A 26,976-nucleotide genomic window follows, 5' to 3' on the forward strand; every position below is an offset into this window, starting at 1 on the left:
GAAGTGTCTTGATGTGAGCAGCAAGGGGCACCAGGCACCAGAAGCACCCGGCTGGGCGTCACCTGAGCCCCAAGAGGAGCTCTGACAAACCCAGCCTGGTGTGGCCCTGAGGCTGGCTGCAGCTGCACTGAATCAAGGCTCTTCCCCACCTCGCCCGTCCGCACAACCTGTCTTACAGAACAGTGAGACCAAGCTTTGGGTTGTTCAACTTTGCACTACCAACAGCCAGTCACCAACAATTGAGAACCCCAGATACTGAACTTTAAGACTCTTCCTCGCAAAGGGAGCGCACAGCTGGTTGGCCTGCCTGGTGGAAGAACAAACTCCTCTGCATCGGGAAAGACAGCAGCACCACAAGATTATCTGCAGTTTGGGGGTAAACTGTGTCCCCGCAAAATCCCCATGTCGGAGTCTTTCCCCCATTATCTTAGAATGTGACTATTTGGAAATGGTCCCTGCAGAGGCAGATGAGATTACAGTGGGGTAGATAGGATGGGTAACCCAACGACTGGTGTCCTCAGACACAGAAGGCAGACACACGTGGGGAGCACCACACAAAGAAGGCAGTGATAGACTGCTGCTCCTGCAAGCCAAGAACAATCACCTGCTAGCAGACCCTGGCTCCAGTCCTCAGGAAGGACCAACCCTGCTGATGCCTGGACACTGCAATCGCAGCTCCTGCACTGATGGAGTACCTCCCCTGGCTAGAAGCTCCGGGATTTGCTACTTTGTTACTGCAGTCCTAGGAAACCAACACCACTGGTAGTGAAGTGAATGCACATGAAGAACTCCACCCACTTCATGTGAGGCTGTCCTGGGGTTGGGCTCAATCAGGCAGAACCATCCCTCCTTGGGAACTGAGCTCCCCATATTCTTAGCCAGGGTCGGGGAGAAATATAAGTGCCTTTTAAATGATGACATCTCAGTTTCTATCCCAAGAACATTTACCAAAGACCTTCAGGGTACAAAGACAAGACGTTGGGGTGGGGGTGCAACGTGGTTTAAAATATGTGCTTTGCTCCAGAGACCCCCTCTCCACCCCCAACCCCTCCAGGGCAGAGGGAAAGCATGATGGACCTGGGCCCCACCAAGACTCCAGGCCCCAACACGGTTCCTGAAGAGTTCAGGGTCTCTGGGGGCTCCTGAGATGTTAAGGAACCTGGGCTGACTTGGATGACATGGCACCGATCTGTGTTGGGCCCTGACTAGGCCTTCCTCCTGGCCCATCATCTCACTATGGGATGCGACGTGTAGCCACCCTGGACACTCTCTGTGCTCTGGCAGGAGAGGAAGGGATGTGCCATCAAAGGGTCACCGAGGTGGGGGCAGCCCAGTCTTCCTGAGGACCTGGAGAGCATCCCCGTGAGGGTGCCTAAGGCAGACGCCAAGGGCGAGTTGCACAGCAGAAACAGAAGAGGGGCTCGTTATCTGGGGAGGAGGGGGCCACCGAGGCACCTGGAGAAGTGGACACTACCTGAGAGCAGGGGACAGGAGGAGGGTCTCTGTGGGCGGTGCCGCGGCAGGGCTTAGTACCAAGGGGGCGGGAGGCACCCGGGCTCAGTAGGAGTTCAGAGCCTGCTTGGAGCGCCGCTTCATGTGCAGCCGCTCATGGCGGAGGAGGTCGCAGTTCTGCCGGAAGCTCTTGACGCAGTAGCGGCACTGGAAGGGCTGGCCCTCGTGCTTCAGGTGGATATCACTGCGGTGCCGCACCAGCTGGTCGTGCCGCTGGAACAGCTTCCCACAGTCCCGGCACTGCTCGCCCAGCTTGGCCTTGCTCTTCTGCAGCAGGGCGTGCGCGTCCCCGTCCTGGGTCTCAGGCGCGCCCGGCTCCTGTGCGCGCTGCAGTGTGTCAGGCTGCAGGTGTATCCGCCGGTGCGAGAGGAGGTGTGAGTTAAGCCGGAAACTCTTCCCGCAGGCGCCGCAGCGGTAGGGCTTCTGGGCCTCGTGGGCCTCCAGGTGCCCATCCAGGTCCTCGCTGTCACTGAAAAGCTCCCCGCACACCGAGCACTCATGCGGCTTCTCTTGTTCCCTGCGGCTCCTCAGATGGCGGATGAAGTTGACCCTCCAGCGGAAGATCTTCCCGCAGTTCGGGCACACATAGGACTTCCTGGAGGTCTGCACCTCGCCCCCCACCTCGTTGCTGTCGTGGCGGGAGGTGGAGAGGCTGCGCGGCTTCTCTGGGGAGCTCTGTGCCTCCTCTGTGCAGTACCGGCCGTGCTGTGTGTCCTCCTCCCCTGAGCTGGACAGGACGATCTCGATGGTCACCTCCTCGTCCAGGCCAGTGGGTGGGTCGCCTCCTGCTACAGGAAACCCAGGTGGGGTCAGTGGCGCTACCCAGGCTACACCCCAGTCCCCCTGAGGAAGTTTCAGGGGAGTCCATAATCCCCAGACCCTGACCTCACCCTGGGTCCACTGTGAAGCCTGAGAAGGAAAAGAAGCATTCTGCCTATCTCTTTCCCCTCTCTCCCTCTTCCCTGCCATGCTCCCCTAACCCTCACCTTCAACCCACTTTTCCCTAGCCACAGAGACCTCTGTTCTGAGAAGGGGTACTGATCTGTGCCAAGCCTGGCCAACACACCATGTCCCGTAACCAGACACAAGGACATTCTGCCCAGACATGACACAGGACCCTTTATGCCATAGCTGGAGTTGCCACATACTGGGCACTGGAGAGCTACGGGAACTGCAGACTCCCCACCCCCCACCCCCCCACAGCCTGGCTTGCTCTTGGACACTACTGCAGCACACTTCACTTGCCCTGTTATACATGTCAACTAAGGGGACCTGTCTAAGGGAGAGGGCTGAAGTGGGACCTGAGCCTGGCAGTGACATCCCAGGGTAAGGCTATGTAATGGTCCCAGCCATTCAGGGAGCTCTTCCGGCTCCTCTTCTCTGCTGCCTGGACCCCATGAACTGCACGGGAAGCCAACAGATTTTTGAGAATTTCACAGGAGCACAAACACTGCTGGCTTGGACTATGTGATGGAGAGGAAGGAGCAGTCAGGCCTCGGGGCTGCACACACCAGGCCAGCACACTATCATGCTCTGCGGAGTGTCGTTGACAAGGAGAAGGAAGAGGACCATGACCACATTTGAGGTACTGCCACCAAGGGCCCCAAGGGCATGGGCCAGACTTGTGTCAGCCTCCCCAGTTCCTGAACCAGGCCTTGGTCCAAGGCATGAAGGACAAAGTACTAAACCAGAGACTGTCATCCAGCCTGGAAATCCACGGGAATTTGTCTGGGCATGGTGGCACATGCCTGTAGTCCCAGCTACTCAGAAGATTGAGGCAGGAGAGTCTCTTGAGCCCAGGATTCAAGATCAGCCTGGGCAACATGTTGAGACCCCGTCTAAAATAAAAAAGAGAAATCTACTGGAATTTGCTAGGTTGGACTCCCTTGGATCCTAGGACCCATCACCCTTTCTCCCTTCCCCTCCTGGGAGGATGTGCATCCCGTGCCTGTCCTCCACTAAGCTCTGGAGGTATACCACGTGCCTGGTTGCAGCTCCATAGCTGATAAGGGATTCTGCCTTAGGATGCATTTTACCATCCCCTCCATGCCTGATTTAGGTGTGAGTACAGACAAGACTTCGGAGGTGGGGTCGATGCTGTGGATTAAGACTGGTGTTGTCACAGGGAAAATGTATGTTGTGTGTTAAGAATTAGCCCAACTGGTTTAGAACTCCTGGGCTCTCATGACTCATGACACAGCCCGGGTAGCTGGGACCTTGGTTGCACAGTGCCTGGGTTGGGGTGGCTGTATGCTGCATGTACGAGGGGCACAGCTAGGAGGGGCTGTGGCAGGTGGCGGGGGCTGACCGTGCACCCTCACACTCCTGTGTCAAAACCTTGACCCTGCTAGCTCAGATGTGACTGTGTTGGCAGACAGTCTGTCAGGAGGTGCTTAAGCTAAAAGGAAGTGTTCTGGTGGCCTGACCAGTGTGACTGGTGCCCTTGAAACAGAAGAGAAGACATGGACAGCCTGGCATCCACAGGCCAGGGAGAGGCCAAGAGTGGGAAACCAAGCCAAGCCCCAGCCCAAACCTTGGTCACGCACTTCCCGACTCCAGAATTTGGAGAAAATCAGTTTGAAATCAGGCAGTCAGTGAGACTTGGTTAAGGAAGTCCTGGCAGATTAATATCATGCATATAGGAGGACATTGTCTAAAACCAGCGGAAATGACCTCAGAGTGACCCACCAATGCAAGTCAGAAAGCCCCTCGAACAGGAAAGGCAGGTGACAGGAGACTGTGATGGGAGCTTGCATGACACCAGAGGGGTGTGTATGTGTGTGCACACACATACATGTATGTGGCTCTGTGTTTGCTGGGTGTGCCTATGTGTGTGCCGGGTAGTATGTGTGTGCTAGGGGTGTGTGTGTGTGGCTGTGTGGGCATGTATGTGGAATGTGTGTGTGTGCTGGTTGGTGTGTGTGTGCGTGCGCGTACATGCACAGGGTGGTGTGTGTGTGTGTCTATGTGTATGCTGTTTGGTGTGTGTATGTTTGTGTGTGGCTGTGTGGGCATGAATGTGGTATGCATGGCTGTGTGTGTGGCTGTGTGTGTCCTGGGTGTGTGTATGTGGCTGTGTGTGCTGGGTGATATGTGTGTGTGTGGCTGTGTGTGCTGGGTGGTGTGTGTATATGTGTGTGACTGTGTGAGCATGTATGTGGTGTGTGTGTATGTGCTGGGTGGCTGTATATGTGTGGCTGTGTGGGCCAATGTGTGTGTGTGTGTGTGCATAGGGTAGTGTGTGTGTCTATGTGTGTACTGGGTGGTGTGTGTGTGTGTGGCTATGTGGGATGTATGTGGTGTGTGTGCTGGGTAATGTGTGTGCATGTGTGTGTGCCGGGTGGTGTGTATGGGGGCTGCGTGGGCATGTATGTGGTGTGTGTGTGTGTGTTCTGGGTGGTGTGTGTGGTTGTGTGTGTGCTGGGTGGTGTGTGTGTATGTGGCTGTGTATGTGCATGTGTGTGTGCTGGCTGGTGTGCAGGTGACTCAGCGGTCCAGTGCCCTGAATTCAATCCCTGGAAACCACTCCCCCCAAAAAACAAAACAAAACAAAACACTTGCCCAGGCTAAGGTACTGTGCCATTAGCCATAGGAATCATACCAAGAGAGCAAAACAAACATGAATGAGTGGAAAAGTGCAAAACACAACACACCACTGAGTACCAGGCAGGCAACTCACAGGAAATGCAAAAGAGAAGAGAGAGTGCTGGGCACCTGGCACATGTCTATGATCCCGGCGACTCTGGGGGCTGAGAGTCATAAGTTCCAGGTCAGCCTTAGTAACTTAGGGAGACCCTTGTCCAAAAATAAAAAATAAAAAGGGCTGAGGATATAGCTCAGAGGTAGAGCACCCCTGGGTTAACCTCCAGTACTGTACAAAAATAAGATATTCTGCTTTGGTGACAGGAAGGTGACCATTCAGTGGTACAGTGAGTAGTAGAGAATCCCGTGTGGTCCCAGACCAGAGGGGCAGACCTCACCAGTGTCAGGGGTGTGGGGTGGCAGGAAAAGTCATGCTGGAAGGAGAGTTGGCAGGATCCACCCAAATGAAAACAGGACCTGCTCTGAAACTTTCCTCTCCTTCTCCAAGAAAGCCACACCTAGTGTCACCACAGGAGAGCAGGTTCTGCAACAGAGCATCCTCAGCAAGAGCAGCACAGACTCCTGTTCAAAGACGCCCATCCACCTCCCACCAGCACCCAAGGACCATGAGAAGGGCTGTGGTCAGAGGAAGCCAGGAGGGGTCAAGGAAGCCCGTCCACCTCCCATCAACACCCCAAGGACCACGAGAAGGGCTGTGGCCAGGGGAAGCCAAGAAGGGTCAAGGAAGCCTGTCCACCTCCCACCAGCACCCCAAGGACAAGATGGACAGTCGTCAGGGGAAGCAGGAGGGGTCAGGATCAGGCACACACTGCCCTGGGCAGCACTCCCCCAGGAAACAAGGAGAAATCACTCTCATGGGGAGGGCTCATCCTTCCAGTCCCACCTGCTGTAAAATCCCCTTTGTGCATGTGACAGTGAACCCAGCACAATGGTCACATGCCCTGCACAGAGCTGAGTGCTAATCACACCATTCACACACCTGCCCCTTGATGATGGAACTGTCCCGCGCTCAGGGAGGAAGACCATTCCACACCCACCAGCAGTGCTCCACTGGCAACCTGCCTCAACCACCCAGGGAAGGCTGTAGGAAGGCCTAGGGTCAGTGGTCAGCGGGAGAGACCTGAGCAAACGGAACTAGGGCCAGAGGCTGACAGAATGAGACTGGGAGAGTTTAGTTCCATAGCCCTGCCAACGCACGCACGCACACACACCTCACACGCATATGACCCACGTGTGCATACACATCTTCTAACAAACCTCACACGCGTATGCCCCACGTGTGCACATACTTAATACTTAACACCTCACATGCATATGCCCCATGTGTGCACATACACCTTCTAACACACCTCACATATATGCTTCACGTGTGCACACACATCTCCGAACACACCTCACACACATATGCCCCATGTATGCGCACACACACCTATTAACACAGCTCATATGCATATGCCCCATGTGTGCACACACCTTCTAACACCTCACATGCATATGCCCCACGTGTGCACACACACCTTCTAGCACACCTCCCACGCATATGCCCCACATGTGCACACACCTTCTAACACCTCGCATGCATATGCCTCATGTGTGCACACACATCTTCTAACACACCTCATACGCATATATGCCCCATGTGTGCACACACCTTCTAACACACCTCACACGCATATGCCCCACGTGTGCACACACATCTTCTAACAAACCTCACACGTATATGCCCCATGTGTGCACACACCTTCTAACACACCTCACATGCATATGCCCCACGTGCACACACCTTCTAACACCTTGCATGCATATGCCCCATGTGTGCACACACATCTTCTAACAAACCTCACACACATATGACCCACGTGTGCACATACCTTCTAACACACCTCACATGTATATGACCCATGTGTGCACACATCTTCTAACACACCTCACACGCATATGCCCCACGTGTGCACACACACCTTCTAACAAAGCTCACATGCATATACCTGTGTACACACACCTTCTAACACACCTCACATGCATATGCCCCACTGTGCACACACATCTCCTAATACACCTCACACGTTTATGCCCCATGTGTGCACAAACATCTCCTAACACACCTCACACATATATGCCCCACGTGTGCACACTTCTCTGAACACACCTCACATATATGCCTCACATGTGCACACACGCATTCTAACACACCTCATATGCATATGCCCCAAATGTGCACACCTGCATTCTAACATACCTCACGTGCATATGCCCCACATGTGCACACCCGCATTCTAACGCACCTCACACGTATATGCCCCATGTGTGCACACACATCTCCTAACACACCTAACACATATGCCCACGTGTGCACAGCTGCATTCAAACACACCTCACACGTGTATGTCCCACGTGTGCACACACATCTCCTAACACACCTCACACACATGTGCACCACATGTGCACACACCAGTGCAGTAGCACGTGCCCATGTGCCCCCTCACCTGGGCAGGTGCTCTGGGCGAGCATCATCTGCTGGCAGGTCTGGAGCTCGGGCACCTGCAGCTCCTCCCACTTCCTTCTTTCTTCCATGGGGAATGGCTGCAGGCTGGGAAAGTCTTTCCAGAGAAGAAAAGGAAAAGAAGATTCACCAGGCACTGTACCCCCTGGAGGAGGCACCTGAGCAGACATAGGTTATGGCCCTCCTGGGCCAGCCCCTATAGCCACAAGGCAAGGGGTGACACCACAACCCGGTTCTGAAGCTGGACAGAACCAGTGTGGATCCTGGTCCTACTTGCTCATTTCTGTGGTCAGAGACAAGTGACTTAGGTCACTTCCATGTCCTGTGCTGGGTTTGCCACAGACCTTCAGACCCCACCATGCCAGGGTGGGGTGGGACGTACCTGTTCCTGGTGCACTCATCCACACTGGCTCAGTGCCAGTGCTAGGTCCCAAGAGGGAAAGAGGCCAGGGGACGCTGTGGATTCTGTGCAAGTCTGGCTTCACAGTGTGGAGGCAGAGGAGGCAAACCCAGCATGTGCAGAACTCCAGCCTTTCCCTCCCCATGGGTGCCCTCACACCCCTGCAGGAGGAGGGCGGTAGCAGGATGGGACAGGCAAGTGTCTAGAAGGCCCTATCCAGAGAACTCCCCGCCAACCTGGCCTGCTATGGACACCTGACCCTCCACAAGGGCCTGAAATTATCAGCAAAACCAGGAGATACTTACAGGCTGGGCAGGGCTTGGGCTGCAGCCAATCAGAGCTGGGAAGAAGCTGGGAAAGGCCCAGCTCTGGCCTTCCACCTACTTCTGGAATGGTCACTCACCTAAGTAGGAGACCTGTGGCTCCTCTTTCCCCTGGAGGTCCTGCAGCTCTGGAACCCGGGGCCCATTCTCCTCTCCCTGGAGCAGATCTGGCTGGGCTGCTGGGTCGTCTGCTCAAAAGAGGGCAGGATAGGCCTGCATCAGCCATCTGCTCCTGCAGACAACCAGGGCAGGCTGCACAGGGGACTCCCCTTCAGGCCCAGAGGGAGGAGGTGGAGGGAGGCCGTTGGGAGAGCAGTCAGGGATGTGCAGGGTGCACACGTGCAAAGGCCAGAGCAAGCAGGGCAGCAGGGGGCATGCAGCCAAGGCGGGCCTGTGGCTAGGGCATGGCTCCGAGGCGCACAGGAGGTCGGAGAGCCGAACACTGAGATCACGTCCTGTGGGGCTCTGTGGGAGGGAAAGCCAGGCGAGCCTGAGCAGCAGGGGCAAGACGGCAGAGCAGCCAACCAGACAACAGTCTGTGGAGTCGCTGCACAGGTGACCCCGTGAGGCTGGAGGGTGAACAGGGTGCTCTGATGCAGACCTGCCGCCTGATCCTCCGGGAGGAGGCTGGCCTTAGGGAGAGAGACCTCAGGTTGCGCGGCCTCGGTGGGGAGGGGTTAAGCCTTACTCGCAGGCATGGAGACCCCGTAGTCCTCCCCAATGATGAACTCTCCGTAGAAGCCCGTCTGGGCGGGGTCGAGAAGGGACCAGTCCTCTTCTGAGAAGCATAAAATCATGTCCTTGAACGGAGAAACCCGGTTCTGAAACCACAGGAGAGCAGGGGTGGCTCAGGGGGCGGCCGGTGCCCTAGTCCGTCAGGCCGCTGGGGCGCGACACCACAAGCAGTGGAAGTGGTCTCCCAGGTCTGGAGCCGGACGCCAAGGCCTCAGCAAGGCCTTCATTCTGGGGCGGGGGGTGCGCGGGCTGGAGGGTGGGGAGCTTCCCCGGGGCCCCTCAGGTGTGTGCTATTTGTGTTCCCACCGTGCAGACCTCCTCCGAACAGAGCCACTCCAACTCGGCTAAACTGACAGGATCTTGGAATTCCTCAGGCAAAGGCCTCGCCTACAGTGCTCTTGACCTCAGAACCCTCCTCTTTTGAGAAGGCCAGGCTTCCCCTTTTGGAGTCATGACAGGAAGGCCTACATCTTTCCCTTGTGGTCCAATTGACTCCAGCTGCTGAGGGGGCAGTTCTTACATATCCTCTAAGCTTCCTAAGGTTGTTACACAGAACTCACTGTAATAAAACCCACTCTCTGCAGCAGCAGTAAGGAGAGCCAACTTCCACCTTGGGATCCAGCCTGGGGACTGGTACCCGAGGAGACATCTCCCTTAAGAATTCCCTACATGGGCTGGGATAGCTCAGTTGGTAGAGTGCTTGCCTCCATGCACAAGGCCCTGGGTTCCATCCCCAGCCCCTGGAAAGGCCCCTCCTGGTGTCCTAACTAGGCTGGGATGCTCAGTGGCACAGTGTCTGCTTAGCATGTGAAAAGCCCTGGGTTCCATCCCCAGCACTGCAGAGAACAATATGCAGACAGGTACTTCTTCAACTGTCCCCTGTGCAGATCAAGTCAAGGGGACTGACCACAAAGACATGAAAGGCAGCCTGGGCTGTGTTCTCAGCTTGTTCCTGTCTGCAGAGGAGCAAGCAGCACCGTGGGCCATGGATGCACTGAAGGGTGGCTCAGGAATGGCCAGCCCCGGGAACCTACTCACACCTGCCTCTGTCTGATTCTGAGTCTCCCACCCAACACTGGTGAGTTCCTTCAAACTTTCCTCTGGACCCAAACAACCCATTTTGGATAGGGACTGTTGGACTGCAATCTTCCATGGTCACCAGGGAAGGAGGAGGGCTCTCCTCCTCAGGGATAGCCCTTTACCATGGTGCTGGGTAAGAACCCTTCCCACCACCTTGGCAGCATTGCCAAGGACACTGCCAGTCCCTGTTCAGGAACTGGGGACTCCTGACCCAAAGCTGCCTCAGGTAACTGAATCACTCACTCACATATGGCAATTAACACGCCTTCCCTATGTAACTGTGTATGCATCAGTGCCTCTGATGACGCAGAAACCCATTAAGAAAATATTAGAAGCCCTCTCCTTGGGCGCATCTCTAAGGAGGAAGCAGGAGGTGCCTGTTTGGTGATCTTTTTAGTTGGTTATCAGACAGTTCCTGTTCAGAAGACAGCACGTTGGCAGAACAGTTCCACTCTGCCTTCTTTCAACTGTTCTAATCTCTACATGCTGTACCTCGACAAAAGCCTGGACTGACCCCAAGAAACCTCTGGAAAAGCAGGAGCCCGTCAGGAACTTACTGGGTGTGCTTGGTCTCTGCCCTCTTGTGGTCCTAACTGGACTAAAAGACACCTCACTGTTGTAATCTACAAATTTCCCCAAACCATAAAAATAAAGTGCTTCATACAATTTATTGGAAAATATTTCAAAATAGGAATTTTGTGGAAGAAAACACATATGAGGGAGAAACCAAAAAGAAACAGCAGATCACGCTTCAAAAGTCTGCCCTTGCCTCTGGTTAAATTTCTGAAGGAGACAGACGAGATGGGGGGGCTGGAGAGACAGCTTCCAGTGGATGTCCTCTGGACCCTTGGACTCCTTTCCCCCTCATACCGGCTCTTGTTTATGATTCAAACCTAGGAATGGGAGTGACACAGTGGACACACACAGGCCACTGTCCAACTAGACCACCAACTCAGCACCAGGATTCCGCCCTAGGGACATGTATTGTGTCTGGAGGCTGCTTCTTGTCACAGAGGGGGGCAACTGCTGGCATGGGTAGAACCAAGGATGCTGGTTCATCCTGACACACACGGGACAGCCCCACATGACCAGAGACACATGGCCAGGACAGCGCCACCGCCTGGACATTGCTTCACAGCACCCAAGAAACCCAACACTGGCTAGGAACCCAATTCCTTCCTTCTTGTGTCTTCTGTGGTGCTGGGACGGAACCCAGGCCCTCACTTGTGCTAGGCCAGTGCACACCACTGAGCCCACCCTGGCCCTCTGATGCATCCTGAATAAGATGGCATCACTTTTCCAGGGAAAACCAGCTGCCAGGAGTTGGCCAGGGCACTGTGAAGCAGTCCACGATAGAAACTGCCGGGCCAGAGCTTCTGAAGTGGCTGGAGAAATCTTGCTGAACACAGACTGTGTCCAAATGTCAACCGTCGGAACACAAGTGAGATCCGACAGTCTCCCTCATGTTCAGTTATTAGTGTGGTCACTTGGTTTTGTAAAGCCTCATCCAATTAGAAACGATCAGAAGAAGCTGCTCCACAGGTCATGCACATGCATGGGAGGAACTGTGTGGGTGAGGTGGTGTGTAGCACGAGGGCAGGTGTGACCCAGCAGACCCGGGACGCTCCCAGGGATGTGGCTGGGGCACAGCGAAGATGCCTGCAGATGGAAGGACAGCAGTGTATCCCGGAGCATCTCACCCCTCGAGGGGTATCTTTCTCTTTAAATGACAAACTCTCGTTACCTTCACCTTGATATTTAAGGTTTCCTTGTGCCAGGGGGCCTGGGTCTAGTGCACTGAACTCAATGAATGTGTCCACTGTCAGAAATTACCACGGCTGCGACCTTTGCTCTGTCAATAATGCTTAGGGTTTTTCCAGTATTTTCCATTATGAACAATAGCTCCATGAGCTGTCCTGCCTGTCTCCCCTCCCCGTCCACTCCCACCCTGTCCTGAGAGCACACTGCCACCTGCCACTGCCTGCTGCCACCTGGGCCACCATCCCAGGTTTGTTGGCCAATTGTGTTTCAGTTTCATCTTTTTGTGATGCCTGTTTACCTACTTGGTGTACATTTCTATTTTTCTCTTCTTCTTTTCCTGTGGAGTTGCAGTGGACCCAGGACCTATCCTGAGCTCCACAGGTGCTCCATATCTCAACCACACCTCCTATTAAGCTTCTATTTTCTAATGGGTTGCTTTTGTCTCCCTTTTTTTTCAAACTGGCTTATAATTTTGTGGCTATATTTCACTATTGCAACAGAAAGGATAAAACTATTTTAATTTTAAAATTCAAAAAATATTTAAATGTATTTCAATCATTTCACAGTCACATAAGTAATTGGTACTACTAGTGACACAGAATAACTGCCAGCAAGCGTTAAGAGATTAGTGTGGGATTGGGATGCAGCTCAGTGGTAAAGCCCAGGCTCAGTGTGTGAGAGGCCCCTATTCAATTCCCAACACCAGAAAAAGAAAAAAGAAAAAAAATTAACATGGTAATTGGTAATAATTTTGATAAAAGCTCCAAAATTAGAAATGTAATTTTGAAACAAAAATAGATTAATGGGGGCCAGGGTTGTGGCTCAGTGGTAGAATGCTTGCCTAGCATGCGTGAGGCCCTGGGTTCGATCCCTGGCACCACATAAAAATAAAAACAAATAAAGGTATTGTGTCCATCTACAACTAAAAAAATATTTTTAAAAAATTAACTGATGAAGAAAAGAAGAAAAAGTCCAGAAACAAATTGGTGCAGCCCTCTCTGAGCAGTGAAGTGGCAGCCCGGGTGGGCTGGAGCATAGGCTGTAGCTGCACAGAACCCCCACACCGGTGTGGACCCAAAGGTGGCAAGCCAGGACGGCGGGGAGCCAGAGCATGCCAACCTGTTGCGCTTGGCACATGGCCTGTCCCAGGGCAGGGGTCTGCTCCACGGAGCACCACAGCCAGAGTCCCCAGCTCCACTTCAACCTCTGGTTTCCTGACCAACAGGAGAAAACAAGTGGGGCCACCCTGATGGCAGTTCAGGCTCAAAAGTTCACCAACAGTGTTGGTGCTTTTCCAAACCAGGATCAGCATGAGTCTGGACCAACAGCACTGACCCAAGTGCTATATAAACATATAAACCCCAGACTAAAACACCAGGTGGCAAGCAGCTACTAGGTCCCCTCTCACCCTGCGGGAGTTCTGTCTCTATTCTTCACACAACACTGAGAGCTGAAACAGAGTGGCCATGGAGAAGGAACTGGCTTTGAGCTGATGCCAGCAGGCCTCCCCTGCTGTGATTAGCTGCTAACAACATTTAAAATGGGCCTTCTTGCTGCAGAGGCCTGCAGCTCACACAGAGCACCCTCGAGCAGAAGTGGTGAACCCGGCTCCAGCTCAAACCCTGGTTTCATTGGTTCACGTAAATAAGTCAACCAAAGGGCATGGGGGCGCACATTTGCAATCCCAGTAACCTGGGAGTCTAAGGCAGGAGAATAGCAAGTGCAAACCCAGCCTAAGCCACTTAGCCAGACCCTGTCTCTAAATAAAAAACAAAAAATAAAAAGCGCTGAGAAAGAAAGGAAAAGAAAAAGAAGAAAAGAAACAGCACTGAGCACAGACAACATAAATTAATTTTAAAAGCTCGGAGAAAGCCCACTTTCTCAGCCATAGGGCCAGGAGGGGCAGCTTATCAAGACAGACAATAACCAGAACATTCCAGCTACACAACCCAGAATAACACAGTGGCCTCCCCTCACCTGCACCCGCACAGCAGAAAGAGTCAGACACACACTCCATCAGAGCCCTGCCTGGTGGCCCTGAGGCCCAGCAGGGAATGGGACGTCCATCCCTGTAGGTTGGTAACAGTCCCTAGCCCAGTCTAGCATCAAGCTGCACTGCCACTTTAGCACTGCAGAGCCCAACAAGAACCAACTGTCCCTCAATGGCATTAGCACATGGGGCACCCTCCCCTTCCATGATGTCACAAAAACAAACCAGATGGCTTATTGAAGGTGTGAATGGGACCCAGAGTCTCCTGAGACATGTGTAGAGGTGTCAACAGAAAATCCCTCTCCACTTCAAGAACCAAGCTCTCAATGAGAAAAGAGCCGGCAGGAGCCACCCCGAGATGACAGAGGTGCCGGAATATCTGCAGACATTGGAGCTGGGATATGTGCGGAACGGGGGCAAAATGGCACCTCCCAGAGGGAATTGAGGCGGAGGCCCCCTGCAGGACTGCTGGGGAGCACAGCAGCCAACCTGAGGACAGACAGGCAGACACAGGGAGCTGAGAGGCCTTCCATCAGGAGATGGTGGGACTGAAAGCACCTGGAGAAGGTTGCCACACGAGGCTTTCAAAGGACTTGGGACAGAGCCATAAACCTACAGATGCCAAAAAGCTGAGCAAACCCTAACCGGCCGACCTGAAGAGATGCACACCAAGACCCAGGACAAGAAGACACGAGGCTTCTGAGTGACCACAGAGCAGGGGGGCCCTGCCCAAGGCAGAGCCCCTCAATAGAAGCCACCTTCTCATCAGAGGCCACGTAGGCCAGAGGGAGGTGGCAGAGCTTCCCAGTGCCAAGAAGCTGCCAATGACGAATTTTGTGTGTGTGTGTGCGCACGCGCGCACGCGAATCAAGACACAGCAAGACACCCAAGTGCATACCCATAGTGCTGGGGTCTAAACACAGGGGCGCACTACCACTGAGCCACATCCTCAGCCCTTTTTACTTTTTATTTGAAATAGGCTTCACTAAGTTGCTGAGGCTGACCTTGAACTTGGCCATCTTCCTGCCTCAGCCTGGGAATTGCTGGGGTTACAGGTCTCGCCTGGTTCAACTATGAATCCTGCATCTGATGAAAATGTCCTTCAGGCATGAAGGGGAAATTAGGACATTCCCAGATGAAGAAGCAGTAGGTAAGCTGGTCACCTGCAGACCTGCCCTAAAGAAACCATTAAGGAAACAATGTAAGAGTGGACCATGGGACACAGAAAGGAAGAGTGTCCACGAAATCGTGAGCAGACACCACAGGTTTCTTCCTCCCATCTGCGGAGAACATGTGCTGTATGGAGGCAGGCGCTCTCTGCAGTGCTCGCCTGAGCACAGAGGGCACATCTCGGACAGCCCTGCTGGCCGAGGGGCGGTAGAGGACACGAAGGGAGGGAAGCCTCATGCTTCTGTCAAGCTTGTGAACAAGGACCCAGCAGGCTGCAGCATGCTGCGAGGGAGCTGCAGACACACTGGACCACACGCCAAGACGTCAGAAGAGGTCCACGAGAGGGCCCAACAGCCCACAGGAAGGCAGGAGAGGGAGAACAGAACAAAAATAAGTCTGGAAATAATAATGTAACAAAGTCTCAACACGCGAAGGAAGACACAGCAAGCGGGCTGGAATGGGCTCTGCCCCTGGAGCGCTTGCTTAGGTGCATGAGGTCCGGGGTTGGATCCCCAGCAGCACAAACCAAAAGAAGCCAAAGAAATAAAACAAAAGGCCCCCCAAAAGAGAGCAGCTGACAGAGTGGATTAAAAAAAAACATGATTCCACAGCACAATGTCAAAAAAAAAAACCAAGAAAAAAAAAACACTTTAAATACAAGGATAGAGCAAGAAAGCAGATTAATGGGAAAAGGATAGAAAAATTACATTGTGGGATCATTTATTAAAAGAAGAAAAGCTACATAAACACCAGATAGGGTAGGCTTCAGACTAAAAAAAGATTACCAGGGAAAGAGGGACGTCATATTGTAATAACTGGGCCAGTCCCAGAAAGCACGGTGTCCATGTGCCAACAAGAGCTGATATGACACTCGAGGAGAGCCTGACTGAGAGGCCACCGGGCCCCAGCCTGCACACCTGGAACCCCACTCCTCTGTCAAGAGTGAGGGGCCAGCCAGGTGCGGTGCACACCTTAACTCCAGTGGCTCAGGGGGCTGAGGCAGGAGGACCACGAGTTTGAGGCTGGCCTCGGGAACTTCACAAGACCCTGTCTCAAAAATAAAAATATAAAGGGCTGGGGATGCGGTTCAGTGGTAAAGAGCCCCAGTTCGGTCCCCAGTAGCCAGGTTACAAAAGGCAGGGCCTCCAGCAACGGTCTGCCCACACTGACAGAGCACGTCACCCACCACGACCAGAACATTCTTCCAAACGCCCCAGAACACATGCCAAGGAACCGAACTCTTGGAGAGAGGGAGTAGGGATCTCGAAAGTTTGAAAAGAAGTGAAAGCATCCAGCAAGTGTGTTCTAATTAGCAGAATCCACAGCAGAAAGATATCAGGAGAGTTACCACGTCCTTGGGATTAAACAACACATCCCAGAGTCCTTGAGTTACAGGAAGGCATAGGGAAGTGAGAGGAATGAAGGAAATGGGAACTCCAAAATGCAGTTTTTGGGACAGTTCAAACAGTGCTGCATCCCCAGCCAGACGGGGTAGTGCCCACCTGCAATCTCAGTGACTCAGGAGGCTGAGGCAGGAGGATGGCAAGTGTAAGGTCAGCCTGGGCAACTTAGCAAGGCCCTAAGCTGCTAAGTGAGGCCCCATCTCTAAATTAATAAAAATTAAAATGGGGGAAGAGAGGGGAGATGAGAATGGGAAAGATAGTAGATTGAACAGGACATCACTTTCCCATGATCACATAATAACGCATGACAATGTAACTCCACATCGGGTACAACCACAAGAATGGGAAGTTATACTCCATGTACATATGGTATGTCAAAATACACTCTCCAGTCATGTGTAATGAAAAAGAACAAATTAAAAAAAATAATAGAAAAGGGCTAGGGACATGGCTCAGTGGCAGAGCACCCTGGTGTTCAGGCCCCAAGACTGCTAAACAACAACACACACCTTGCTCTGCTAAAGACCCTGACCTCAGTAAGGGGATGCAAGACCAGCCACAGAGTGGAGAGAGCATTCACAAAATGCACATCCAACAGAGAACGAGTACTGGAATATGTAAAGAGCTTTGAGAACTCAAAAATAGGAAACTAAAGGGTGTAACTTGAGATAAGCAAAGTCAGACACAGGTGGCACCAGTACAGCCAGCTAGCATCCTGAACGTCCGTCCTTTCCTCTCAGAATGGCTCAGACAGCAACAGGGACAGCACCAAGTGCTGGCAGGGCATACAGGACCAGGCTACCTGGACACAGAAGTGGGCAGGCAGCCCTCTGGGAAGAATATGGTGGCTTCTCATAAAACCCAGTGTGCACGACCATGCCCAATAACTGCCGAACACCAAAGTCCACACGCAGGCCATGCACAACTGTGCGTTTTGGCTTCACACCAGAGGCTCCTGGTCAGGTGGATGCTAAAGGAACCCTGGGGCTTCCACGCATGAAGACGACCACTCAGCAAGGGCAGGAACACAGTGAAGGTCACACACCATAGGAATCCATTTCCATAACACTCCTGAGACTAAGTGTCTTCCCGAACACAAGACCCTGGTGGGAATGGGGGTGGGCAGAGCAGGTGGCCCTGGGGCAACAGGAGGCTCCTGGGTGAGGTGAGTGTTCAGTACCTTGCATGTGTCCTAGTTTGCTCCTGGACTGTCCCCACTGCTCCTTTGCTGAAGGCAGGTCCCCAGCTGGTGGTGCTATTGGGAGGTAGTGGACACCTTGGCAGGTGGGGCGCAGTGGGAACAGGTGAGTCACCAGTATGGCCTTGAAGGGTGGACCGTGTCCCCAGCCCCTTTCCCTCTCTGCCTCCTGGCTGCCATGAGTGCAGCAGTGGTGCTCCATCACACCCTCCCAGCTGTGACCACCTGGCTGCAGGGAGCCCAGTGACCTTGGGCTAAGACCTCCTTCCATGGCATCTACCCAGTGCTTCCTACAGGTGGCCTGGCAGTCAGCATGGCACTCAGGACCACAGGGGCAGGGGAGGAGCGGGGCACTCTAAGCCCAACCCTGCCCACTCTGGTTTTCCTGGGCTCAGGCTAAATGTCCTGTGTGGCAGGCAGTGAGCTGGCTAGGGCCCTGGGAAGCTGCCCTGGAGTGTGGCTTAGACAGAGCAACATAGGATTCTCAAGGACTCCTGCAGAAATCACTTACCGGGGGCAGCTGGAGGGTGGTCATCTGCTCTGCATCCCCCATGCTCTCCTCCTGAAGAAGGGAGGTGTCTTGCGGAACTGAAAGAGACAGGAGCAGGGTGTCCTGAAGGTGGCCAGGTCAGGCACTGCCACCTCTGGAGCTCCCTGGGACTCCTCTGCTTCAGTTGCGGTAAGCAAAGAAAATCCTAAGAGAAACGCCAACAGGGCACCGCTTTACGGTGCTTTTCTAAACCCCAGTCTTGCTCTCGCCTACAAAACGAGGGTCCCAAGATGATGCGCGTGAGAGGCACTTTCCAACCACACCGACTTTGCTTTCTGGAACTCAGCACCACCAACGATTAGCTGTCCAACCTCTGGAGGACCAGGGACCTCAGTTCTGCGTCTACAATATGGGAAGCAAAGGTTAAAGCTTCTTGGAGTGACAGCATCAGAGAGGACTGATACCATCACAGGCTCTGCGGAGGCTGAGGCGAGGGATCACGTGAACTCTATGGCGCGCATGCGCGCATGCACACACTGCTGGCAAGGACTGCCGTGCAGCCCTGGTGTCACATAAACTACTGTATTTATAAGTCTGTAAACTGCCACACTCCTTAAGAAAGACCAGCTAGCTGAGGGCTGGTGAGCATGGGGAAGAAGAACTGCAGAGCGGCCACGGGCAGGCAGTGCAAGGGTCCTCAAAAATTTAAAAATGACCACTGAACCATGCAGCAATCCCTCTCAAGCACGCCCAGGGGAACGGAGCAGGCGCCACCAAGAGAGAAGGCTCTCAAGTGGACTGCAGCAGGGTTCGCCAGCCCAGTCAGCACCCACTAACATGACGGACACAGAAAATGTGGTTCCCACACAGTGGGATTCTGTTCACCCTTAATGTAAGCAACTCCTGTAGCTATGTCATAGATGAACTGGAGGACATCACACCAATTGAAATAAGCCAGGCACTGGACAGAGCTGCAGGACCTTGCTTAAAGTCACCCAAGCAGTCCCACTCACAGAAGCAGAGAATATAAAAGGGTCACCAGAGGCTGCAGGAGGGGTGGGGCTGCAGGGGTCAAAGGGCACAGGCTTCAGTTAGCAAGAGGAACTCCAGGAGACTGGTGTACAATTAGTACAATGTATCACACATCTGAAAGCTGCCACTAGAGAAGTTACTAAGTGTTTGGACCAAGGAAAAGAGGTAAGTATATGAGGCAATGCAAATGTTGATTAGTTTAATTATTTTATAATGTATCAAGGTGTCACCTTATACCCCATGAGTTTAATATATGCAGTTCCTGTCAATTTAAAAAGAAATAAGGAGCTGGGGGTGTAGCTTAGTGGGAAATTTAATAGACATGTTGGTTGTTTTTATTGGAAAAGCTTATTAAAATGCCACTTATTATAAAGCCACTTGCACACATCACACGAATGCACACCTGGTTTTCCACTATGACCACAGAAAAACGTGGCAAGTCCACCCAGACAAACCCATACACCAGCCATCCTTCAACTCAAAGCTGCCACACCTCCCATGGTAATCAGCCCCACAACCAGCTCAGGACTGAATGTACAGTGGTGGGGGGCAGACTGGCACAACAAAAGCACATCTTATTGAACAGGTCAGGGTGTTTTCTGCCATTATTCTCTAGACCATGCAGTGTCACGATAATCCATATAGCCTTTGCATTGCCTTAGACGTTATAAACAACCCAGAGAGGATTTAAAGTACAGGAGACATGGCTAAGACACATGCAAATCTGCTGTTCTTGCCAAGTATGGAGGAGCACACCTATAATCTCAGAGACTTGGGGGCTGAGGCAGAGGATGGAAAGTTCAAACCTAGTCTTAGCAATCTAGCAAGGTCCTCAGCAATTTAGCAAGATCTTGTTTCAAAATAAAAAATAAAGGGAGGGCTGGGGTTGTGGCTTAGTGGTAGAGCGCTTGCCTGGCATGTGTGGCACTGGGTTCAATCCTCAGCGCCACATAAAAATAAATAAACAAAATAAAGGCATTGTATATATCTACAACTAAAAAAATTTTTTTAATTAAAAAAAATAAACATAAATAAATAAATGGGGCTGAGGATGTGGCTCAGTGATTAAGCACCCATGGGTTCAATCCCTGATACAAAAAAATAAAAAAATTAATAAAAAATAAAAATGGTGCAACCAATCTGGAAAGCAGTATGGAGATTCCTTACAAAACTTTAAATGGAACCACCATTTGACCCAGCTATTCCACTCCTTGGTTTATACCCAAAGGATTTAAAATTAGCATACTATAGTGATGCAGCCACATCAATGTTGTTTATAACAATTCAATTCACAATAGCTAAACTATGGAATCAATCTAGAATGCCTTTCAATAGGTGAATGGATAAAGAAACTGTCATGCATATACACAATGGAATATTACTCAGCATTAAAAGGAAATAAAAGTATGGCATTGCAGGAAAATGGATAGAATTGGAGAATATCATAATAAGCGAAGTAAGCCAATCTCAAAAAACCAAAGGCTGAATGCTCTGATAAATGGATGCTGATCCATAATGGAGGGAGGGTGGGCAAAATGGAAGAACTTTGATTGGGCAAAGGGGAGGGAGAAGAGAGGAGGGAGCATGGGGGCAGGAAAGATGTTGGAATGAGATGGACATCATTACCCCAGGTACATGTATGACTACACATATGGTGCGACGCTACATCAGGTACAACCAGAAAAATGAAAAGTTGTCCTGCAATTGTGTACAATGAATCAGAGTGCATTCTGCTATCATATATATCTAATTAAAAGAAATAAGTTAATTAAAATATATATATATATATATATATACATAAAAAAATGCTGATCTGTATAAGAAACCTGAGCACCCCTGGGTTTTGGAAAAGCACAAAGGGGTTGTGGAACAGGAGCTACTTTGTCAAGGAAATAGTGGTTATGAGAGCCAAGAAGACATGGTCAGGCGGTCACTGTGATATAGTCCTGAAATCCCAGCATCTCAGGAGACAGGCAGGGGAATCACAAGTTCAAGGACAACCTCAGCACTTTGGCAAGACCCTGTCTCAAAATAAAAAATAAAATGGGGATGCAGCTCATGTAGAGGACTCCTGGTTCAATCCAATACCAACATAAAAGGGGTCATGGCCATGCTGAGTTCAGGCCACAGGCAGTTCCTGGTAGTCTGCAATGACAAAACCCACAGATAGGCACAGGTTCAAAGAGATGAGACAGCTCAACGTGGAGGATAGCTACCCACAGAAGAGGTCCCTCTGAGACGGCCTAGAAGACACCCTTACGAGATTGATTCAGTTGTTCTACGGAAGGACACAGACCTTATTAATAGTTCACAGCTCCTCAGGGACAAAAGAAAGCAGCTGTCATGAAAAACCATCACCTTAACAAAAACCCAAGCATACAGGACAGGGTTGCGTACCCCAGCTCATCCCTTCCGTGCCCCATGGGCTGCATACCTGGGTCTTCGCTGAGCTGGTTTGGTATTCTGCTGAGGATTCCCAGGCCCTGAGTTGGGGCCATGGGCTGGCTATCATGACTTTTAGTGAGGTCACTCTGGGGTTCTACTGGCCGCCGTTCTTGCTCCTGGTCCGGAGGGCCATCCCCATCGTCAATCACCACAGGGTCTTCACAGTGCTTGAGCTGCAATTCCAGAGGGAACTTTTCAGAGTCAGGTGGAGAGGACCCTGGCCTGGGTTAGGCTTGTGGGCTATGCAGAAGTTGGGGAAGACCCTGCCCCCTGTGCTGCTGACTGAGACCCCACAGATAACCAGCAAAGGCTTACCCTGGGTTTTGACAGGACTGCATAGGACATTAGGAATTTTAGAGAGCAAAACTTACTTTCCTAGAAAACCAAACTGTATTCTGGGCCAACCAAAGTACATGACTTTAGATAGAACTCTTCAGCCCTGGTCAGGGGTACAGGACCCCAGCAAAAGCTTGAGCACAGGGCTGAGCTTTCCCTCCCCTGTGCCCCTGCTCACCCACTGCCAGGGTCTCCCCGGCTCGCGTTCCAGCGCCTCCACAGCAGCCACCGCCTGCTCACCACTCTCAGGTTCCTGTGCCCGCACCCAGCTCTGGATCTCCCGAGGCAGGATGGCCAGGAACTGCTCCAGCACCAGCAGCTCCAGGATCTGCTCTTTGGTGTGTCTCTCCAGCCGTAGCCAGCCCCGGCATAGGTCCCAGAGGCGGTGCAGGGCTTCCCGCGGGCCCGCAGCCTCCTGGTAGCGGAAACGGCGGAAGAGACGCCTGGAGGACTCAGGGCTGGGAAGCTCTCCCTGGGGGCCTGGGTTTTCTCCAGGAGGACTCTTCATTTTCCTGGGCTCCTCACTCTCCTTTGGAGCCAAGACTCTGGGGCACAGGGCTGTGGGCATGATGGGATTTGATGGGGGTCAGCAGCAGAAGACGACCCTATTTCCAAACAGAAATCACTGGCTTTAATGCTGTGGTCTCCTTTGGTTGTTTCTGGGGGTAATGAGAGGAAAGTGACAAAGCCCACAAAGACCAGCCCTTCAGAGAAACCCAAGGAGTGTCATCATGGCTGGTCCTCACCTATGGGACAGAAAGAAAGGTACCATCTCCCATCAGTCTCAGTACATGTGCTTTTCCCCTAAACAGACGATGACAGACAAGCCAAGAAACCTGAGAAAAGTGGTACTGGTCTTCCAACCATCCCAGACCAAGGGACCATGTGTGGGATGGGATGTAATGAAGGCTGCCAGGTACCTTTGGTGGCCAGATCCTCCTGGAGAGGACCTGAGATGGACGGTGCGCCAAGCAGGTCACTGTCTTGAAGCTTAGGAGCTTAAGTTGCTCTCCTTGTTCTTGAGACCTTTACAAAATGACCTGGAAAAACAAGGAGACACATGCATTTGAAACACATCCAGGGATGGAAAACAGATTCTGCGGTGCTGGAGGGCTGACTACCACTGTTGGTACTGGATGGACCCCAAGAGCCAGAATTGGCCTTGGTAGAGGCCTACACTGGGAGGTAGGGGAGGGAGCACAAATAAGAAGGCACCCAGGCAAAGAAGGGAATGTCACAAGAGGAAGCCACACAACCACACATCCAAGATAAACCTTAGACAGTTTCCCAGAGAGACCTTGTGCTCAGTGGACAGGCGAGGTGGAACATTTACCTGAACATACCTTGACCTTCAACCCTGCCTCCATCCTTTTCTTTACCTTAGTCCTCTTCAAACCCTGCTCAGTCCATGGTTCACCCTTCCTCCCTGGTCCTTCCACAGTCAAGATGAAAGAGGGGGACTCTCGAAGTGTGACCCTAATCCCTCAAGGAACCCAATTCCACAGGCTGTCACACGAGTGCTCCCTACACCTCCTAGGCTGCTGAGCACACAACCCAGCTGACACACACAGGGGCAGTGGTCACTGATCCACACCTTGAAACATGCACATCTCCCCCCTGTGCCCTTGGGTCTCTGTGATCTCAGGCATGGTGGCTTCACCCCCATCTGGTGAAGTTCTCAGCTGGGCAGCACCCTAATCTGAGGGCATTCAAGGCAGGCAGAAAGACAAGCGAGTCCAGAACAGTAACAAATCAACTGAGTGCACCAGAGAAACCGCGTCTCCGGACTTCTTTGCTTTACAAAGTAAAAATACAGACGCGCCCTTGACCACGGAATTTGGCTGGGACCCATGACAGCTCTCCCCACCACCGGATTCCATTCAGCGACTGCTCCTTCCTTAGGAACCCCGTCTGAACCCTACTGGCTCCTCTCGGGCCACACATCATCTACCTGCTGGGTCCCTGATTACCAGGACAGCCCCTCTGCTGAGACCCTAGGGCCCACCCTCAGCCTCCAGTCCCTGCCCTCTCGGATCATCTCAGAGACGCCGTCTCTCGGTGGCCCGCACCTGGCGCGCGGGAGGCTCGGGAGCAGAAGCCTGATGAATGAACCCACGTTAGTCGGGGGAGGGTTCCCGCGGGGGCGGGGCTTGCTTAAAGCAAGTTCTCGGAGGAGGGACGAGCGGGGTCCGCAGAAAGCGAAGAGGAGGGCCTTTTAGGCCGAGGAAGCGAAGGCTTTCGCTCCTGCACGCCTCCAGCACAGCCACCTCGGGGCCCCTCACCTGCAGCCCGGGACCCCGGGCCGCGGCTCCGTCCTTCCCGCCGTGTCTCCGGTGTCCTTGCCGAAGCGGGCTCAGTGCATGGGCCTGATGGTCCCCGGCCGTCCGAGACCAGCCTGCGGACCATCCAGAGCTCCGCGCTAGACTGGAAGCCCAGGGAGGCGCCTGGAAGGCGACGCGCGGCCTCAGCCCCGTGCGCGCGCTGCGGGCGGCTCTGCGCGGGCCCTGCCGGGGCCGGCCGCTCTCACCGCCGCGGCGGGTCCCGCTGGCGGCCGCTCAGGCCCCTCCGCCGCCGAAAGGAAAGGCCGAGCCCTCCGGCTCCCTCCCCTGGGACACTTCCTGCTCCGCTCTAGGACCGAGGAGGTCTCCGCGTCTCAGTGGTTCGCTCCCCCCGCCCCCCGGCCGAGGTGTGCGCGGGGGGTGACATCCGACACCCCCGGCCCAGCTGGCCCGCGCGCTCGGCCCCGCCCCGCGGCGCGCGCCCAGCCCCGGGCGCAGTCCGGATTCCGAGGGCCTGCTCGGGCGGGCGCGGGGCTCCGCGGCTCCCTGGGCCGGCCGCGCCCGCCGGCCTCCCCTGGGCGGGCGCCTGGCTCACACAACTGGCACCGGGCAGGGGGCAGGGGGCGCGATGGGCAAGGACCCGCGAGGGTGCGGTCCGCCCGGCTCCTCGCGCGCCCAGGCCCGGGCGCCGGCCGGGGGCTGTGGCCCTCCCTGGGCGGGAGCTGGGTAAGCAGAGGCGCGCGGGTCGGCGCGCGCGGCTGGTCCAGGGCGCGGTAGGCAGAGGACCTGCGCCGGTGTGCTGCGCCGCGGGCCGCCGCGGGTCTGGAAGAGCCCCTAGGGGTTCTTTCGGATGCTCTCTGACTGGGGCGTATGGACGCCTGGTAGAGCTGGCCGAAAGCCAGAATTGGGGTAGGGGGCATGAGGCACTAGTCCTTGCCGATAGGCACAACCCCCTTCCAGCCAAAACCTTTAGTCCGAGCGTGCCCCTCCCAGGCGAGGAGGGCTGGAGAAACTCAGGACCCCTCCCCTTGTCCACTGTGCGGCACGGAAGGTTTCATCCCGCGCCTTCCATGCTGGCGCTGATGTACAGTTGCACAGTTTAAGGACCGCGGTGCACACGAGGACCCTTGTGAGCAGCGGAATGATCATGGGGAGTGCTCAGGAACTCCGTGAAGTAACCTAAGTGAAGGTTACTTGGTGCAAATGGCAGAGAGGACCAGTGAGGGGCAAGCAGAGCTAGGGCCTCAGATCCACAGACAAGGCACTAAGCGGAATATAGTCTAGATTCTCAGATGGATCTTCCCGGAGTCATCCTTAATTATTCAGGCTCCAGAGTTTTGGAGAAGGCCTGTCCCCAGTTCCAAACAGTTCCCATGTCCATGACCCTTTTTCATCTGCCCAGCAATGGAGTTGGACTCTTCCACGGACGGAAGGCAGAGAAAATTCTTCCAGAGTATTGCTACTGTGGGTTACTCTGATTTTCTTCAGATGCTATTACAAGGACACAGATGTTTTGGGACAGGCTATATGGACAATGACCAAACAGACTCCATTTTGCCCGGAGACTCCATGTCATGTAAGAAATGCTTCTCCCTTGAGAACACCCCAAGGGAGTGTGAATAAAGGTCCCATCTTAAGCTTTAGGATCCACTCCGTGATTCATTGCAAACTCACCATAACACAGGGAAGGAAACAGTTCCTCCATTTTCTTTGGTCTGGCCATGTAGAAGTAGGGGAGAAGGTTACTGGCCCGTACATTGGCTGCCTCTCTCCGGTCATTCCATGACCCTTAGTGCCACTACTTGCCAGAGTTGCTAGTCAAATGCCCAGATTCTGCGACTTTAGCAGGAGATGAACCAAGCAAAGGAGAGATGTTCCCTGAGGACCGCCAGAATCTGGCAGGGCCATCTGGAGATCTTACTCCTCCTTGGACATGTGGACTCAGCATTTGCAGGATTCAGGCACACCCACCTCAGAAGCATGGGCCAGGAACTTTGGCCTGGAGGAGAGGCATGCAGAGGAGTCAAGGATCATCAGCAAGAGCCCGCAGGCTTAGGTGCTTTAGCAAACAGCACAGTCTTTGATGCTCTGCTGAGGCCTGCTGGAGCTCCTGCCTGTGACTGGCCCAGGAACTGCTGTTGAGTGTTTGGGAATCTATGCGCATAGCAATGCCCCCTAGAGCCCCAAAGCAAATAAAATGCTGGGCTCAGAGATTGCTGGCCCACAGCATTTGGTTAATCCTCACTACCCACTCAAGTCAGTTTCTTGCCCACCTGGTATTTCCTTGCATAGGAGTCCCTTTCCCCATTAATCTTTTGTGGCTCTGAATATGTCCTTACTTCATGTTCATGGTTTTTTTTTTTTTTTTTTTTTTTTTTGCATTTAACTCAGCATTTGAGTCAGGACTCACTCATCAAGTCCTAGCCAGCCAGGTGATTTGAGGCCTGCATCACCTCTCTGTGCTGCAGTTTCCTCATGCAGAAACAGGGATGGTGCTGATGCTGACTGCCTCATTTTGTGATTGTGTGGGTCCTTCTGTCATTCAACACAGGTGTGCAGAGCACCTACTGGGCACTCCAGTGCAGGCCCTGGAGTGATGCTCTGCTGCAGCCTGCTGGAGCTCCTGCCTGTGACTGGCAGGAACTGCTGGGCACAGCTAGCAACCCTGGAGTGGAGAACCAGCCCAGGGAAGGGAAATGTCAGCTCCAGCCTCTGG

General features: G+C 53.3%; 1 protein-coding gene across 5 annotated transcripts; it reads right to left on the reverse strand.

The window, feature by feature from the left end:
• Positions 1 to 1,536: 1,536 nt before the first annotated feature.
• ZNF496 (zinc finger protein 496) lies at positions 1,537 to 24,629 on the reverse strand. Of its 5 annotated transcripts, none has more exons than XM_081308654.1 (11): positions 24,264 to 24,629; positions 22,902 to 23,021; positions 22,160 to 22,586; positions 21,635 to 21,818; positions 18,190 to 18,266; positions 9,030 to 9,162; positions 8,422 to 8,529; positions 7,602 to 7,715; positions 5,192 to 5,261; positions 3,261 to 3,350; positions 1,876 to 2,297 (listed from the first exon to the last, which is right to left on the reverse strand). In XM_081308654.1, exons 3-11 carry the CDS (start codon positions 22,547 to 22,549, stop codon positions 2,009 to 2,011), a joined length of 1,455 nt encoding a protein of 484 aa, XP_081164780.1. In that variant the 5' UTR covers positions 22,550 to 22,586; positions 22,902 to 23,021; positions 24,264 to 24,629; the 3' UTR covers positions 1,876 to 2,008. The 5 variants fall into 5 exon arrangements, with proteins under 5 accessions (XP_081164778.1, XP_081164777.1, XP_081164776.1 ...); XM_081308653.1 differs by having other exon boundaries at positions 1,876 to 2,300; XM_081308652.1 differs by lacking the exons at positions 3,261 to 3,350; positions 5,192 to 5,261 and having other exon boundaries at positions 1,537 to 2,300; positions 22,160 to 22,539; positions 24,264 to 24,600.
• Positions 24,630 to 26,976: the final 2,347 nt, after the last annotated feature.

Source organism: Spermophilus citellus, assembly GCF_964194105.1.
Source record: "Spermophilus citellus genome assembly, chromosome: 1".
Classification (NCBI taxonomy): Eukaryota; Metazoa; Chordata; class Mammalia; order Rodentia; family Sciuridae; genus Spermophilus; species Spermophilus citellus.